Raw genomic sequence first — 19,780 nt, 5'->3', positions numbered from 1 at the left:
CCTAATCTATGGATTTCACATGACTGGGAATACAGATATGCGTCTGTTGATCGGAGATACCTTAAAAAAAGGCAGAGGGTATTGACACCAGGCTTGACACCAAGCTCAGAGATCTGGGTCTGCAACTGGATCCTGGTGTTTCAGACAGGCAGACCACAGGATGTGATCATTGGCAACAACACCTCCTCCACAATGACTCCCAGGGGTGTGTCCTCAACCCTCTGCTGTTCTCCCTGTTCACCCACCCCTGCGTGGCTTTGCACGACACCTAGTCCATCAAGTTTGTTGACGGCACCGCGATTGTAGGCCTGATAACCATCAATAACGAGTCAGCCTATAGGGAGGAAGTAAGTGAACTGGCATTGTAGTGCCAGGACAACCTCCCTCAACATCAGCAAAACAAAGGAATTGATTATTGACTTCAGGAAGCAGAGGAGGGAACATGGCCCCATCCGTATCAACAGAACTGCGGTAGAGAGTCTGCAATTTTAAATTCCTCGGTGTACACATCGCTGAGGACTTGACATGGACCAATAAATCAAATCAAATCAAATGTATTTATATAGCCCGTCGTACATCAGCTGATATCTCAAAGTGCTGTACAGAAACCCAGCCTCAAACACCAAACACCAAACAGCCAGCAATGCAGGTGTAGAACACAACCACTCTTGTCAAGAGGCCGCAACAGCATTTCTACGTCCTAAGGCGGCTGAAGAAATTCGGCATGCCATCCCAGGTTTTCTCCAAATACTACTGCTGCACCATCGAGAAGGTCCTGACCGGTTGCTTCGCGACCTGGTATGGGAATTGCTCCTTCCACAACTGCAAGGCCCTCATGTGGGTTGTGAAGACTGCCCAGTACATCACTGGGACCATGCTCCCACCCATCCAGGACACCTGAGGAAAGCCCGCAGTACCATCAAGGACCCTAGAAACCCCAGCCACGAGCTGTTCTCTCTCCCTTACCGTCGGGCAGATGGTATCAGAGCATGAGGTCTGATACCAACAGGGTCAGAGAAAGTTTCTATTTACAAGCCATCAAACTGCTGAACACTTGAACTAGACTGACCACCTACACTGACTCAACACACCTTAGCGCATACCCACATATAAACGTATGCTACACACACACACACAATACACATCACAACTTGTAATGATGGGGCAGTGAGTCGGAAGCAGGTGCAGGTGAAATGTTTTAATAAAACAACAAAACAACACAAGAACAATACCAACAGGAGAAGGACATAAAGGGGAGGAAATGATGAAGGTAATGGAGTACAGGTGTGAATCATAATGATTCACAGGTGTGCGTAATGATGAATCCCAGGACCGGTGGTTAGTATTCTGGCGTGGAGGAGCAGGAGCAGACGTGACACAACTGCTGCTACCAGACTCGTATTATGATTTCTAAATACTGCACAATATAAACACTTGCCCCCTAATCCCCCCCGTCCCCAAAGTGTGTCAAATATTGGATTATAAATTGTGCCTTCCTGTATTATACTGATACTAAAATGTTTATTCTATTCTACTGAGCCATTTTACTTTGTTTATATTTTATTTCTTATTGTTGCATTGTCGAAAGAACCTGCAAGTAAGGATTTCGTTGGACAGTGTATACCATGTGTTTCCCATACATACGACTAATAAATCTTTAAACAACTTAATTGACCACAATCAACGTTTTGCAATGGCAACTCAGTGTCCAGACTTGAACCCCATTGAAAACCTTTGTTTCAAATTGAAGAGGGCAGTCCATAAGTGCAGACGAAGGATCTGGGAAGATTCAGTATGGTGCAATAGTCTATAGTTAAGCAATAAGGCCCAAGGAGGTGTGGTATAATGGCCAATATACCACGGCCAGGACACAGCCCTTAGCCGTGGTATATTGGCCATATATCACAAACCCCGGAGGTGCCTTATTGCTATTATAAACTGGTTACCAACATAATTAGAGCAGTACAAATGTATGTTTTGTCATACCTGTGGTTTTCATGACAAAAATCTGAGGAGTCAATGAGGAATATTTATTAGTAAGAATAAGAAGTTATGGTTAAAAATGTATTTTTGACCTATTGTTTGAAACATTCCTAATGGAAAGGGGTTCCTGGAAAGCGTATTTAGGTGCTAATTTGCCCTTATCCCGAGAGAGAGCAGGTTGGGCAGTTAACATGTTGGCAATAGTAGAGCCATAGAGTGATTCCTCATGAAACCAGGTCACAAAAAAGACCATGATTTTATGGATTTTCACAAAATGGTAAATCCATAGAATGGTCCTTATGGAGGAAGGATTATTGACATTTGTATCTAAAAACAATCAATTGGCATATTTATGACCTCCTTTAAGACTCCATAATGTTTCATCTGTAGGTGCTACAAAGCTTTACTGCTTGCTCTGTAATATGAGTAGTATTTTTATTTCAATAACAATTCTTAAATTAATATTTAAAAATAAGCATGAATATTGTAGATATCCATATTTTTTGGTGAACATAATATACACTACGGGCATATCAAGGTTCCAGAGGGGGATCTCTGCAAATGTTACAGGTGTGATCCAAACGGTAAGCATTACCAATAGAGTGAATGGGAAAATGGATTCAAAATTGTTGCCCTCTGTTGGTGATTTGTAGTATGTGCGATGATACAAGCAATGTTCCCTCTAAGCTGCGTGCGCAGTAGCCCCGACTGCCGCGCAGCTCGCAGAAATATATCAGCCCATGGGAGAATCATTACACTAAACTTCACTCAACTTTCTAGAGCAGTGGTCACCAACCAGTTTATCTTCAAGGCATTCCTAGTCGATCGCCAAACAGTCCTGTAAAAAACCCAACGATAAAGACTTGTATTAGTATTTATTTTTTGTCTCAGGTGTGGCTGTAGCAGTCATGAAATTTTGTCATGCAAAAGTCTGCTGGTCTCCCGGTAATTGACCATTAAATAACAAAACGCATCTCCAGGCCTCGACACATACAAGCCGCTGAGGCGTGCCTTTTGGAACATCGCTGTTTTAAAAAAGTCTAATAAATCATTAAATATACACCATCACAATAAATCCAGTATTTTATTTTGATAGACAGTGTGCTTAAACTAATAACATTATATTTTTCTTGTCTATATTGAATGCATCATTTAAAATGTCAGAGTGTAGGTTGGAAAAAGTATCAACTGTTCAGAGGAGACTGTGTGAATCAGGCCTTCATGAAAAGAAACCACTACTAAAGGACACCAATAAGAAGAAGAGATTTGATTGGGCCAAGAAACACACGCAATGGACATTAGACTGGTGGAAATATTTCCTTTGGTCTAATGAGTCCAAATTTGAGATTTGTTTCCAACCACCTTGTCTTTGTGAGATGCAGAGTAGGTGAACTGATGACCTGATGACGCATGTGTGGTTGCCACAGTGAAGCATGGAGAAGGAGGTGTGATGGTGTGGGGATGTGTTATCAGTTGGTGTTATTCATCAATAACAGACCCCAAAGCAAATCAGGGGGAGAAAAATAGCTTTATTCAAAGAGAACAAATCATAGTTGTTATGCTGTGAAGTAGATGGTCATTCTTCCCTGTCCTCACTGATTCTCCACAGAACAAAGGGGCAGGATGTCATTTATAACCCCCAACCCTAGCCTGGGGTTGACCAATTTGAATTCCTGGCAATGATATCTGGCCAATGTATCCTGTTTCAGGCTGAATGTATAGACAATTTGGACCAATGAGAACTTGCCACATGTAGCTATCAGTCCCAGATTGAAATTCCTCCCACGTCTCTAACCCATTAATCATTCATTCCCTATTGCAGAAAAACAACTATTTCCATTGATCGTTAATTCCCTCTTGACCTTTTAGTCCTCTGCGTTATGTCTTAAAATATTCTTACAGATGCTTTGCTGGTGACGCTGTCAGTGATTTATTTAGAATTCAAGGCACACTTAACCAGCATGGCTACCACAGAATCTGCCGTGATAAACCATCCCATCTGGTTTGTGCTTAGTGGGATTATCATTTGTTTTTCAACAGGGCAATGACCCAAAAACACCTCCAGGCTCTGTAAGGGTTATTTGAGTGATGGAGTGCTGTAACAGATGACCTGGCCTCCACAATCACCTGACATCAACCCAATTGAGATGTTTTGGGATGAGATGGACCTCAGAGAGAAGATTAAGATGCCAACAAGTGCTCAGCAAATGTGGGAACTCCTTCAAGACTGTTGGAAAAGCTTTCCAGATGACTACCTCATGAAGCTGGTTGAAAGGATGCCAAGAGTGTTCAAAGCTGTCATTTAGGCAAAGGGTGGTTACTTTGAAGAATCTAAAATATATTTTATTTGTCTAACACTTTTTTGATGACTACATGATTCTATATGTGTTACTTCATAGTTGTGATGTCTTCAAAATTATTCTACAATGTAGAAAATAGTAAAACATTACAATTAAATAAAAATCATGAATGAGTAGGTCTGTCCAAACTTTTGACTGGTACTGTAAGTATTCCAACCCTTTACTCAGTACTTTTTTGATGCACCTTTGGCAGCGATTATAGCCTTGAGTCTTCTTGGGTATGACACTAATAGCTTGGCACACGAGTTTCTCCCATTCTTCTCTGCAGATCCTCTCAAGCTCTGTCCAGTTGGATGATTTTCAGGTTTCTCCAGAGATGTTCAATCTGGTTCAAGCCCAGGTTCTGGCTGGGCCGCTCAAGGACATTGAGACTTGTCCCGAAGCCACATCTGTGTTGAAAGGTGAATCTTCGCTCCAGTCTGAGGTCCTCAACTCTCTGGAGCAGGTTTTCATCAAGGATCTCTTGGTACTTTGCTCCGTTCATAATTCCCCTCAACCTTGACTAGCCCTCCAGTCCCTACCATTGAAAAACATCCCCACAGAATGATGCTGCCACGACCATGCTTCACCATAGGGATGGTATTGGATAGGTGATGAGCGGTCCCTGGTTTCCTCCAGACGCGACACTGGAGGAAACCAGGCAATCTTGGTTTCATCAGACCAGAGAATCTTGTCTCATGGTCTGAGTCCTTTGATGCCTTTTGGCAAACTCCAAACGGGCTGTCCTGTGCCTTTTACTGAGGAGTGGCTTCCGTATGGACACTACCATAAAGGCCTGATTTGTGGAGTGCTGCAGAGATGGTTGTCCTTCTGGAAGATTCTCCCATCTCCACAGTGGTACTCGGGAGCTCTGTCAGAGTGACCATTGGGTTCTTTGTCACCCCCTGACAAAGGCCCTTTCCCCCTGATTGCTCAGTTTGGAAGGGCGGCCAGCTCTAGGAAGAGTCTTGGTGGTTTCAAACTTCTTCCATTTAAGAATGATGGAGGCCACTGTGTTCTTGGGGTTGTTCAATGCTGCAGACATTTTTTAGTACCCTTCCCCAGATCTGTGCCGTGACGCAATCCTGTTTCGGAGCTCTATGGACAATTCCTTCGACCTCATGCCTTGGTTTTTGATCTGAGATGCACTGTCAACTGTGGGACCTTACATAGACAGGTGTGTGCCTTTCCAAATCATGTCAAATCAATTGAATTTACCACAGCGGGACTCCAATCAAGTTGTATAAACATCTCAAGGATGATCAATGGAAACCAGGTTGTACCTGAGCTCAATTTCGATTATCATAGCGCAGGTTCTGAATACGTATGTAAATAATGTCATTGCTTTGTCATTATGGGGTATTGTGTGTAGATTGAGTAAAAAATGTAATTTAATCCATTTTTGAATGAGGCTGCAATGTAACAAAATGTGGAAAAAGTAAAGGGGATCTGAATACTTTCCGAATGCACTGTATGACGTGGCTATATTGTGTAAAAGCAATCACACTTGAGACAGGTCCTGTATGCTAGATTTGGATTTATTTTGAATCTTTAGTTGTGAATGATACAAACCATAGAATGTCTTAGAAATCAAGACATACAGTATATGGGCTGCAAGGTGTGACTAGGCTATTGATGATTTGATGAAGCAGCAAATACCTTGCGCTTTTTCTTTCCTCAGGCTGCACAGCTGTTTTCTCATCAAGTGATTGTATTTTCACCCATCAGACTATTCTCAATTGAATCTTGTCTTTACTAATATGCTAAATTTGTCATGGTTTAGAATTGGCCATTATCACAGGGGAACAAATACATGTCATCTGTATGCACTCGAATATGGGACGTTGGTCTATTTTGTAGGCTACTTAAGTTTTATAGTGGAGCATGTGCTTAATATGAGCCGCTGATAAATAAATACAAGAACACTTTTTTTCACTCCTCATCAACCACTGTTTAATGAGTATGCTTTGGCTGCCCAACAGGTGATATTCCACCCAAACTCTGTATGCCATGGGCTCTCCAATTTTGTTCTTGCAGCTTAATTTGGGAAACCAAGTGAAATCTGTTTGGGTACATCGATTAGTAATGTTTCGCAACTAAACATATTTCACTAAACTGTTGACAGCCTCTCGGCAACGCTTGAGAATGGAATAAAGGAGAGAGAGGAGATGGAAACGCATGGTAGTGAGAGATTCTGTATAGCTAAAGGTAATGTGTCACCCAATTAATTCTGAAAATATAAAAATTCCCTATAACCAGGCTATTCAAAATCAAATACAAATTCACTAATTGTAGGCTAACAGTAATAAGCCCTGCACAATCAATGAACCAACAGCATCGCCTAGGGCTATACGTTCACTCCCAGACTCATGGATATACATTTTGAAGCGTAGCATAAGGTAACCAGTCCATCCAGGATGCATAAGAACAGTACACACTCAGGCAAGACCAATGAATTATGTATCAAAGACATCTTAAATCAGTTTTGATTTATGTTTTTCTGCCATGCATATATGCAGTAGGCTATGTATTGTATAATGGCACAATCTATGTTAATTCTGTTTTTTTGCGTGTGTGTGTACTGGCAGGCAACCGCAGCGTGCATGTGATGCATCTAGTGCAGTAGTGCCAAGGTAGAGGTTAGTTGCATGCCCGCTTACTATGTGCTTGCATACTCTTGCTTACAGCTCGCTGTCGCCAGCTAGCCCTTGTAGTGAATTGGGGAGCAGCTTCATGCACAAGTCTCCCCTTGTTGGTACAAAGCCTCTCCATGTCGGGCCTCCTCGTGGCGGCACACGTTTACTGGTTGTCTTGAAACTCCAGGCTAACTGGCAGGGGATCTCGGAGCAGCAGTGGGCCCCAGAGATGCATCTGTACAGGCCCACCTCTTTGCGGACACGTCCTTGCAGCTATCAACCACTGTCCCGCATCTGGTACGACAAAGGCTAGGGGAGAACATCCTGAGAGAAAAGCAGCGTGCTGGCGGTGCGTGATAGGCGGACGCTGACAGACTGGGGCTCGGGCAGCTGTGGAAGATACTGGTCATCCTGGGTTTCCCCCTTGCCACTGGAATTTCACCTTCCTACAGTGAAGTAGTGCTGTTGGGGATTGTGCACCCTCAGCGGCACTTTAAATAACTTCCTTTGCGCAGGTATCCACTTCTGGCCTCGGTGAAGCCATCAACCGGAAGCCGGACTAAAGTCTGGCAACGTTGAGGTCTCTGGTGACGGGGGCAGGAGTGAATGCACCGGGAGCCCTTAATCAGTGCCAGCCGCACAGGGCTATTATGGTCGCCAGCAGCTGTGACTTGAGTGGCAGCTGCTCTCGGCAGACCCCTCTGTGACTGAGCAGCCCTGTTTAGGAGCCACACTGCTCACCCCAGCTGGGGCCTAGAAAAGGTGGCCTAATAATTGCCCACTCACTCCATCCTGGATAGACTAGCGCACCTATCGGGAGTTCCACTCACTCCATCCTGGATAGACTAGCGCACCTATCGGGAGTTCCACTCACTCCATCCTGGATAGACTAGCGCACCTATCGGGAGTTCCACTCACTCCATCCTGGATAGACTAGCGCACCTATCGGGAGTTCCACTCACTCCATCCTGGATAGACTAGCGCACCTATCGGGAGTTCCACTCACTCCATCCTGGATAGACTAGCGCACCTATCGGGAGTTCCACTCACTCCATCCTGGATAGACTAGCGCACCTATCGGGAGTTCCACTCACGCCATCCTGGATAGACTAGCGCACCTATCGGGAGTTCCACTCACGCCATCCTGGATAGACTAGCGCACCTATCGGGAGTTCCACTCACGCCATCCTGGATAGACTACCGCACCTATCGGGAGTTCCACTCAGCGGTCGAAAAATGCTAAAGAAAATAATTCCCCTAAAACTAGCGAGAAAGAACATCGGAACTCTTTTGGACACTGACGATAATATCAATAGACCCCATCGGAGAACAGCTTTGATTGCTGCATAACTGTGGTGCTACAACATTGACATAGCTGCCCTGAGTGAGACCAAGTTCCCGGATGAAGGTTCCCAGAAATAAGAGGGAGAAGGTTACACCTTCTTCTGGAAAGGTTACCCTCCGGGTGGACAACATAAGCATGGTGTGGGACTGGCAATTAAGAACAGCCTTCTACCCAGTCTCTGACACCATCACAGCCTTACTGGATAATATGCATAAAGCATACAGGGCTATTCTCAACAGTCCCACATCTGCTACCCTTTGCAAGCAATGGCATGCATTGCGCAAACAATCTTGCACACTCTGAAAAAAATGAATGGTGGAAGAATAAGGCACAGGAAATCCACCTTTATGCAGACAAAAACGACATGCACAATTTCTACAACTCAACTAAAGCTATCTATGGCACTAGAAGTTGCTCAATCAGCACCATGAAAACAGCTGATGGTCTGACTCTCTTGAAGGACCAAAACCAGATCCTGATGAGGTGGGCTGACCACTTTTAAGCACTACTCAATCAGACCACTCCATCCTGAAAGAACTGCCCATTCAAGACCTCAACCATTTTCCAACTTTCCAAGAGGTGTTATCAGCTATCTGTTCCCTCAAGAAAAACAAGACTCCTGGTGCTGACAGCATCCTGGCAGAGCTACTTAAGAAGGGAGGTTATTTCTGCACCAGAACACTCCACCAGCACATCACTGAGGTTTGGGATGTCGTCCCCCAACAGCGGCAGGATAAAAACATTGTCACCATCTATAAGAACAATTGGTGATGAAAAGTCCATCTGCGACAACAGACAGCCCTTCTGGCTGTTGCCGGCAAGGTCCTGTCCAAGATGATGCTACACAGGCTGGTGAACAACATCACAGAGGAACTGCTGACAGAGTCAAAATGCGGTTTCAAAAAGGACAGGAGTACAGTCAACATGATATTCACAGTACGGCAACTCCAGGAGAAGTGCCTTGAACATCCGGACCATTTCATGGCCTTCGTCGACCTCTCCAAGGCCTTCAACACTGTGAGTAGGGAACTACTATGGGACATTCTACTCAAATGTGGCTGTCCAGACAAATTTGTCAACGTCCTTTGCCAGTTCCATGATGATTTGATGGCTCGGGTGGCCATAGCCGGGCAAAAGAGTCAGTGCCCTTTGGAGTAAGCATCGGTGTGAGGCAGGGGTGTGTGCTGGCACAGGTACTATTTAACATCTTCCTCCTATATGTCACCCAGCTTTTCCACAAAGAGCTTGAAGACAGCAACGGTGTTATGGTGAACTTCAGGAGGCTCCATGCAAACACCAACATTTTGATGGAGCAGGTTCTTGAGCTGCAGTATGCTGATGACTGTGCTCTTGTGGCCCACACTCTGAAAGCCCTTCAGTCCGTCCTTGTAGCGGCTGTGAGGGTCTAGCAGGATGGGACTGTCTATCACCACCACGACAGGTGGTCTGCCAATGGAGATCAAGCCCTCCACCCACCATGCCTGTCTTCACCATTGAACACACATCACTGGCAATTGTTCCGTCCTTCATATAACTGGGCAGCATACTCTCAGAGGATTGCATCATCGACCTCAATTCAAAATAAGATCAAGCATCAGGAAACTCAGATGCAGGGTCTTCCAAAACAGGGATCTCCACCTCCACACAAGTCGCCGTCTGCATCACCATACTTCTTTACAGCTGTGAAGCCTGGGTCAATTACAGTCGCCACAACAAGCAGCTCGAGCGATTACACATAAGATGCCTGCAGCGCATCCTGGGATTCACCTTGTGCCACCATGTGCCCCATACTGAAATACTTGCTAAGATCTAACTGCAAGAGTATGGAGGCCATGGTCACCCAACACCAACTGCGCTGGCTTTTGGCATGTCATTAGAATGTCTCCGCAGTGCTTGCCACGGAAGATCATGTATGGCCAGCTACATCACAAATGCTCTCCATCCAACCTCACTGAGCTCGAGCTGTTTTGCAAGGAGGAATGGGAAAAAAATTCAGTCTCTCGATGTGCAAAATCGATAGAGACATACCCCAAGCGACTTACAGCTGTAATCGCAGCAAAAGGTGTCGCTACAAAGTATTAACTTAAGGGGGCTGAATAATTTTGCACGCCCAATTTTTCAGTTTTTGATTTGTTAAAAAAGTTTGAAATATCCAATAAATGTCTTTCCACTTCATGATTGTGTCCCACTTGTTGTTGATTCTTCACAAAAAATACAGTTTCATATCTTTATGTTTGAAGCCTGAAATGTGGCAAAAGGTCGCAAAGTTCAAGGGGGCCGAATACTTTCGCATGGCACTGTATGTTGCGCAACATGAGCTCATGGGCTCTCATGAAGTGTTTGATTCGATTTTTGATTATATTTGCAGTGATGTCAGAGTGATTAGAGGGACAATAGAACGCTGAGTCCTGGTAGCAAGTTTGGCAGGCTACTAATGACTATCCGCAGCATCAGAGCTTGGAGAAGCCTAATTACCGTGACTACGTGGAATTCACATGGAATTTGACTGCCTGTCATGACTCATGACAGCCGGTGTGGCGGTAATACGGTCACCGTAACAGCCCTAGTCTCGCGCTGTTGGCAGTGGGTGCACCCGATTCAGCTGCCCTGCGCACCAGGTAGGCGAACTATTGCCATTTTGAACCATTTCATGTGTCTGAAGGAACGAACTTGGCCTTTCCGGCAGGCCCAAAGATAAAATAAAGTGCACTATAGGCCTACCGCTGGCCAAACGGATGGCCCGAAATGACCGTTAGCTACAACTAAGTTGATACGTTGAGATTTCAAAACATTTAAAACCATGACTAGAGAAACACTGTCAACAAATACAGCAAAGATATGCTGTTATGAGTGAGTTCCGGTGTAAGTTCTTACTCAGCACTGTCAACACTTTGTATTCAACACTTTTATAATTCTAAAATGTGCGTTCTTCCTATTTCCACTCAGCACTACAACAAGCACTGCAGCAGTAATGAATGCGTAGGAACGTGTATCTATAGGCTTGTGTAGTTGTTGTTATTAGCAGCTTGGGTCTTTTTTAATATCAAGGAATATTTCACTTTCTCTGTTCATAGGAATAATAACATGAATTTGTGCATGAGGCAGAAATAATGTGGTGCGGCTTGAGTTTAATTGGTTAATGTTACATAAGGTATGTTATAAGTCATGTTTTTCAACCACTCCACAAATTTATTGTGAACAAAGTATAGTTTTGGCAAGTCGGTTAGGACATCTACTTTGTGCATGACACAAGTAATGTTTCCAAAAATTGTTTACAGGCAGATTATTTCACTTCTAATTCACTGTATTACAATTCCAGTGGGTCAGAAGTTTACATACACTAAGTTGACTGTACCTTTTTAAACAGCTTGTAAAATTCCAGAAAAGGATGTCATTGCGTTAGAAGCTTCTGATAGGCTAATTGACATCATTTCAGTCAATTGAAGGTGTACCTGTGGATGTATTTCAAGGCCTACGTTCAAATTCAGTGCCTCTTTGCTTGACATCATGGGAAAATCAAAATAAATCAGCCAAGAGCTCAGAAAGAAATGGTAGACCTCCACAAGTCTGGTTCATCCTTGGGAGCAAATTTCAAATGCCTGAAGGTACCACGTTCATCTGTACAAACAATAGTACGCAAGTATAAATACCATGGGACCACGCAGCCGTCATACCGCTCAGGAAGGAGATGCGTTCTGTCTCTTAGAGATGAACGTACTTTGGTGCGAAAAGTGCAAATCAATCCCAGTACAACAGCAAAGGATCTTGTAAAGATTCTGGAGGAAATGGGTACAAAAGTATCTATATCCAGAGTAAAATGAGTCCTATATCGACATAACCTGAAGGGCCGATCAGCAAGCACTGCTCCAACCCGCCATTAAAAAAAGGGACAATGGCCCCAAGCATACTTCCAAAGTTGTGGCAAAATGGCTTAAAAGTCAAGGTATTGGAGTGGCCATCACAAAGCCCTGCCCTCAATCCTATAGAAAATTTGTGGGCAGAACTGAAAAAGCATGTGTGAGGAAGGAGGCCTTACAAACCTGACTCAGTTACACCAGCTCTGTCAGGAGGAATGGACCAAAATTCACCCAACTTATTGTGGGAAGCTTGTGGAAGGCTACCCAAAACATTTTTCCCAAGTTAAACAATTTAAAGGCAATGCTACCAAATACTAATTGAGTGTATGTAAACTTCTGACCCACTGGGAATGTGATGAAAGAAGGAAAAGCTGAAATACATCATTCTCTCAACTATTATTCTGACATTTCACATTCTTTAAAAAAGTGTTAATCCTAACTGACCTAAAACAGGGAATTCTTACTAGGATTAAATGTCAGAAATTGTGAAACACTGAGTTTAAATGTATTTGGCGAAGGTGTGTAACTTCTGACTTCAACTGTATATGTATCTGTGTCATTTACTTTGAACTGGACAGTGTTTTCAACATGAGCGGTCGTAAATTGATATACTTGTTTTGAGATTAAAACAAAAGCTGCATGTGGCCACGTATGCACATTTTGTTCATATCCTTTGCTAGTTAGTGAGTTATTAGTCAAATGTAAATGTAAATTAGCCCAGTTATACATAATTTGTAGTTATCATTAGGGGAGTGATTGCTTCCTACAAGAGCACAAAACGTATAGATGTATAGCCATCTTTGAAAAGCGGGTCAGATAAAATGCTTTTTTTTGTCTTAAAGTTCCAATGTTTTATTTTGAGACAGGCTCGAATAAGCTAAGTAGCCAATAGACAGACGGTAGCATAATGTGTCTTATTCTCTGTAATAATGGTATGGGAATAATAATGCATTTTATGCATAATGCATTATTATTAGTGGTTTCTTGCATCAAACACCACAACATTTTCAGTCACCTTCTGGTCTGAAGGGCAAGTGGCTAAACGGGTTAATGTCAAGCCTTGCATGTTTTTTGTCCAAAAGTCTCATGGAATGTAGGCCTACTTTGAACACCACACATTGGCTGCTACTGTAGGCTGAATGATAGAACAGCTATTTCCATGTTAAAATGTTATGATGCATTTTCTCCATTGTTTTTAGGCCACTCTAGTAGGCCTACATTATGATTAAATAGCCACAGTAACCTACATTATCACTGTTAAAACTTAAAGCGGGTACAGCCTCAGTGTTCACAGTAAACGCGCACTGGAAGTTGCACAGAATTTTCACAACGTTCAAGTTTGAGCTCAGCAATTTTTTTGGGGGGGGGGGGGTCACATTGGATACAAGAAGGCTGTTATTGGTCTCATCGCTTACTATGCCAACTTCTCAGAATAAAATGGGCCATAACTTTTGAGGTCCCACATTGGAACTTGAATATGTCTGTAAAGTATACTATGTTCAACAGTATATTTTCAATATTCATTGTTATTTTTCAATATTCATAAATGAATGTTAGAAAATTGTTCTTGAAATCAATACTACTCATATTACAGAGCAGGCGATACATCTTCATTACACCAATTTTCACTTTGTAGCACCTACAGATTAAATACTATGGAGTCTAAAATGACTTTGATTAATTATTTCTCAATTATGCTTTAAGATACAAATGTTATAGGCAAAGAGTTGTTTCCTGAATAGTTTATTTGCTACTGAGAATATATTTGATTTATCTATGTCTTTATGTCAAGGTACTGTTTGTTATTTTCTGTACAAATTCTATTAGCCAATATGTCCTGCACCTTGTACAACATCTTAATTAATGCCTTTAATCGTCCCAACCACCCCCCCCAAAAAAAAAAAAAAAAAAATAGAAGGGCCTTCTTTCCAATTTAAGTATTGTTTGGTTCAGTGGACCTATTCATTGTCTGAGAATATGACATGTGTTTCGTTCAAATCAGTTAGGTCAAATGCATAATGCACCTAATATTGAAAATAAAAGCCTCTAAGAGGCGACCAGCAGAACATCCTGTCTGTCTTCACTGTCCGATCTGCCAGAGAGCATACTGCTCAATACAGCCCTGCATTCAACACGAGACTCACTGACAAAGCCCTTCGGCGGCCCTCGTGAGATTGAGGAATTGGGATGCAATGGATTGGTATTCAGACCTGTGGCCTGGATGTTGCAAGTCTGACCAGCCTTTTCAAGGTCAGAACGCTGGCGCTCCTCTGTGTCTCCATTGTCTTTGCTGGTCCTCAGACCAGGGGTTTAAGTCTTAATTCAGACTGCGGTTGCAGATTTAACACCATGTCTATGAGTAGCGTCTCTATTGCTGTTTCTCTCTTGCTCTCCAGTTCTTTCACAACAGCAGTGATTACATTACTTTTTCCACTTGAAGAATGACATTGTAACATTGCAATTGCCACAGTCATGGTGTTTACTCTATGATTGGTGGGGGCAGCTAGACCAATCCATATGTATATCTCAGTGCTCAACAACATGCAAAACAAAATATGGATGTGTAATTGCTGTCCTGTGATGTTGACGCCGTCTCCCCTGCCTCTGTCCCCTCCCCAGGTTTTACGGGTGATGGCTAAGATCATGAGGGAGTGCTGGTACTCCAACGGGGCGGCCCGCCTCACCGCGTTGCGCATCAAGAAGTCCCTGTCCCAGCTCAGCCAGCAGGAAGGTATCAAGATGTAAACTAGAGACAATGCCACCTGAATGTCTGGAATCTCAGTCCCCATCTGTGTGCTGTTCCCCTACGCCTCCTCTTTCTCTGAAGGAGGAGGGAGGGAGGTGATGGTACAATCAGGTGGGTGTGTTTACCCTTCTATGACTCATTCCTTTAAGGCTGATTGGAGAGATTGTTTCTTTCTAAGATGGCATTAAAACATGGGTTGATTCCAGTGGATAACCTGGATAATACTCTGTCTGGACTCTGGATGCAGAGACACAACCCCCTGACCCTCCTGTTGGTTTGCCTGACTGGTTGCAACAAGCCCTTCTTTCTTACCCCCAACAGACACTACTTGACTTTTATTGGGACCTCCTGTAGGAATTCCATAGAAAATATTCAGAATCAAAGAAATTAGTTACATTGAAAGAAAATATACATTTTCAAATACCTCTGTCTGGTTATTTCTCAAAGTACCGCGGTCTGTGTCTATTTAAGCATTTCATTCAAACAGGATTGAGTGTTACTCATGCATTTATTTTTTTCACTCAACATCTTGTACCTTTTAAACATATATTTTACAGATGCCAGTTCCATAATTGTGTATACTTTTGTCAAGAAAAACTGAATATGACCTTTATCAAGACTTGTCAAATATGCAGTGAAATATGCAATATTTTATTCATTGCTATGTACTGGTAACTGACAAAATAAAGGAAACACTTTAGTAAATACAAAGTATATTGAAAGGAGGTACTTTAACACAGGTGTGGTTCCTGAGTAAATGAACCAATTAACATCCCATCATGCTTGGGGTCATGTATAAAAATGCCCAGTTGCCCATTATTTTGACTGCCATGGCTAGTAGAAGAGATCTGCCTTTGAAAGAGGTCTCGAAGGAGCATAGGGGTTTGTGAGTGTGTGACCAGATCTCAACCTAATTGAACAGTTATGGGAGATTCTGGAGTGGCGCCTGAGACAGAGTTTTCCACCTCCATCAACAAACCACTAAATGATGGAATTTCTCATGGAAGAATATTGTCGCATCACTCCAATAGAGTTCCAGACACTTGTAAAATCTATGCCAAGGCACATTGAAGCTGTTCTGGGACTCATTGTGGCCCAACACCCTATTAAGACACTTTTATGTTGGTGTTTCCTTTATTTTGGCTGTCACCTGTATATTTATTTCTTAAAGTGTAAATATGAGTCAGTCAGAGGAGGCTGGTGGGGGGAGCTAATAAGAGACTCAATGTAATGGCTCGAACGGAATTAATTGAACTATCAAACATATGGAAACCATGTTTGGCTCCTTTCCATTAATTCCATTCCAGCCATTGCAATGAGCCCATCCTCCTATAGCTCCTCCCACCAGCCTCCTCTGGAGTGGGTGTGTATGCTGTACTCTATTCCTATGTATTTTGTGTGTGTGTATACAGGTGTACATTCTATGTGTACATAGAGTACACCTAAGCTGATAGATATACTGAACAAAATGATAACGCAACATGCAACAATTTCAAAGATTTTACTGAGTTACAGTTCATACAAGGAAATCAGTAAATTAAAATAAATCAATTATGCCCTAATCTATGGATTTCACATGACTGGGCAGGGGCTCTTTTATTTCAGTTCATGAAACATGCGACCAACACTTTTACGTGTTGCATTTATCTTTTTGTTCAGTATAGTATACCTCTATTTTATACAAAGCACTCTTCATTCTTTCAACCATAACCATGAAGTGCTCTGAATCAAGGAGGTTCTCTGACGGAATGGGTCCTCCCACTGCCATAGGAAGAAATGCAGTGGAAGTCGTCCGGGTCCAATTCATTAGGCACCTAACGGATTACCTGGACTTATCCAATAAGACCTTCTTGTTTTTGTATTCCACTGAGTAGTGCTACGATGTGCACTAATGAATACAATTAAGCAACACCGTGATACCAGTTTACCTTTCAATCTTCTCAGTAGGAATCAAACCTGGACGGTCTTAAGGGAAAGCATTGCCGGAGCTGCATTATATACACTATTTTCTGTATATTTGTATCGCTTTTATGTGAATGAGTTTTCACATCTAGGGGCATAACATTTCAAACAAGAATGTACATTTGGATATCTTCGATTTGTGTACAGCTCTACCTTTACAGTGAGAAGGCCCCATGAGACCTATACAGGTCCTGTAGTCTATCTTTCATTTGTTGCATGAATGAAAGACAGAACATTTTACTTTACTAGTTGGATATTCATTATGCTGCTAAACATACAGATGTGATCATGTGACATCCCTTTATTATTTTCCAGTAGGACAGAACACAAAAAGGATAATTAAGCGAGTCAAGGAAATGCTGTAGGTCATCTGAGGTAGTCATTGTTTCATATCTCTTTAGTAGCAATAAGTGCACTTCTGAGCATTGCTGCATAATTACATTTAAAAAATATAATCTACACTAATAGAATCAACTATGAAGTACTGTGAGCAGAGGTCAGATGAACGCTTGTCAAGTGCCATGGCATTTAGATTTGAACTGTAGGGTTCTCTTTCTTTTGTTTTTGCAAAACCAGAGGTACATGCTGTATTCATATCTGCTACTGTGTTATTTGTTTTTGTCTTTTAGCAAGTTTACATCAACCTGCTTAAACCAAATCAAAACGCCCTTGAACTATTGTGCCATGCATGGAATGCATAATTGGTCAACAGGTCATTACAGAACAGTGTTGTGGATGGAAAAACAACATGGTGGGTTTTTTTACATTCGTCAGACTTGAGGTGAAGGATATTGCTGCTACGATATACAGTGTATGTTAAACCAAAAAAGTATTATTTTACAGTGGAACGAGAAATGCAACTGTTGTCATGACTCATCCAACAATTTTATTTTCTACGTCATTCCTCTGTCTCATCAGCAGCCTTTTACTTTTCCGACTCTCATAGAAACATCCAGGTATTTATCTTGGCAACATAAACAGCCTCTGACTCCCTACCAGCAAGGACTCCACTAACTATGATCACTATCTGCTAGTCTAGCTTTCACCAGGAACCTTGCATTTGCCCCCCTCCCAGTTTCAAATCTGTTCTACATTTTGATATTTCCTTTCCCAATTGTTCTGTCATCTATAAATGTGCTGTGAATTGTACTGTGTTTTGTATCTGTGTGTAGAATACCTTCAGAAAGTATTCATACCCTTTGACTTATTCCATATTTTGTGTTACAGCCTGCTTTCAAAATGGATTACATTGGTCAGGGAGGTGAGAAAAAACAAAGTGCTTATTTTGAATTCGGACTGTAACATGAAAATGTGGAATAAGCCAAGGGGTATGAATACTTTCTGAAGCACTCCCCATTATTTTCAGTGAGTGGAATTGAATCCCTCAATTGCCAGTAATCCAGTATGTAGCATTACAGCATTACACATACATGATTACGGTCGTCACCTCTCGCTGACCTGAACTCAAGCACTCATTTGCTAAAGGAGAAGAGCCCTGTGGCGGTATGTACTGAATGAGATGCTCTGATTAGCAGAAGGAGAAAAAGACCAGTGAGGCAGGCAGCGAAGAATACATATTTAGTAGTGGGCTTCTAATGCAACCACAAAATTGATATTAAGCTCTGCTGTGTAGTACAGATTGTGAAACAGAATAAAATAAAATAAAAATACGCTTCTGGTAAGCAAACCATTCTGAAACGTACAGTATTTGAGGGATAATATGAAGATTCCCTGGTCATCTATATCACATATTGCACAGTAGCTGTAAAGTAGCTGCAGTATGTGCTATTAAGTACTGGCTCCAGCAGAAGAAAGCCTTCTTATTTTTCCCAGTGCCTATGTTTGACTTCTGTTATATTATATGGAACCATGTTCAAAGTCCAGCACATGTTCTGCTGAAAAGGAAATGAAACAAAGTTTGATTGAAACACAATAAAAAAAAAAAAAAAGGAAACGATACCTCCTCTCGGCACACCAATGTTTTTAATGTTTTATTATTATAATTTACCTCAATGTACATAATACTTTTATCTTCCACTTTTGACATTCTATTTCCATGAAATGTCTAATTGAAATAATATTAATGCACATTTCTTTGTCAGTGGTACTCCGTATACGGTGTTGGTTGTGCCCATATGTTTAGGAAGTTTTCCTATTGCCTCGGTTTGAACAATCTCTTATTTGAGAATTGTTGATATTTGAAGAATGCTTTTCATCTCTTTTAGAACCCTTTCAAGTTGTAGAGAAAGCCCCTGTACAGTTTCATATATACCATTTGTTTGGAGGGTCATGTTACACCACACATGTTTTCAGAGGTGCTTTTTCTCTGCTCCCTAAGATAAAGTATGTTGTAAAGTGTTTAAAAGAATGAGCGCTCGACATAGGAATTCCGATGACTGACTATTCAAGTTCATGTATAGTGAAGTAGGACGTTTTGTGAATAAATATATACGCATTTTCTTACCTTGTGACATTTTGTTTTTTTTCCTTCTCTTTCAAAGAACCCATCTTCTGTGAGTGTATACATTTAAAAAATCACTAGTCATTCAGGTTCAAGTCATTCAGATTGTACTGCAAGATATTGAAGTATCCAGACAAACCAGAATTTAAATGCTTACTATAAATCAAAATAGTTTAGCTTTGTTATCAAATTATTCTGTCCCCTTTACATGCTCCCCCCACCAACAGATGGTGGTGTTGCCTAAAAGTAGCCTACATGATGGCCACAGGGATTCTTGCTAATGCACATTCAACAATTCTAGTACTAGTACAGTAAATGCAGCCATTTGACTTTGACTACATTTAGTATTCCATAAGGAGTGTTTTGTTTCAGTGTTTCTACCACGCTATATCAGTTGACCCCCTCAGGTGTTCAATCTTTTTTTATGATGTCTGGAATGTAAATACATTAT

The 19,780-nt window shown here is 41.9% G+C and overlaps 1 protein-coding gene across 2 annotated transcripts in view; it reads left to right on the top strand.

Annotated features, from left to right (window-relative positions):
* Positions 1 to 19,339, top strand: part of LOC118394719 (TGF-beta receptor type-1) — an 88,762-nt gene extending 69,423 nt beyond the window's left edge. For both annotated transcript variants that reach the window (XM_052463800.1, XM_035788197.2), the window contains exon 9: positions 14,780 to 19,339. In XM_052463800.1, coding sequence (XP_052319760.1) covers positions 14,780 to 14,905 — 126 coding nt within the window. In that variant the 3' untranslated portion in view covers positions 14,906 to 19,339. The remainder of the gene's footprint in view (positions 1 to 14,779) is intronic.
* The last annotated feature ends 441 nt before the right edge of the window (positions 19,340 to 19,780 follow it).

This window comes from Oncorhynchus keta, chromosome 15 (assembly GCF_023373465.1).
Source record: "Oncorhynchus keta strain PuntledgeMale-10-30-2019 chromosome 15, Oket_V2, whole genome shotgun sequence".
Classification (NCBI taxonomy): Eukaryota; Metazoa; Chordata; class Actinopteri; order Salmoniformes; family Salmonidae; genus Oncorhynchus; species Oncorhynchus keta.
Note: the sequence above shows the minus strand (reverse complement) of the source record. Positions and strands in the feature narration are given on the sequence as shown.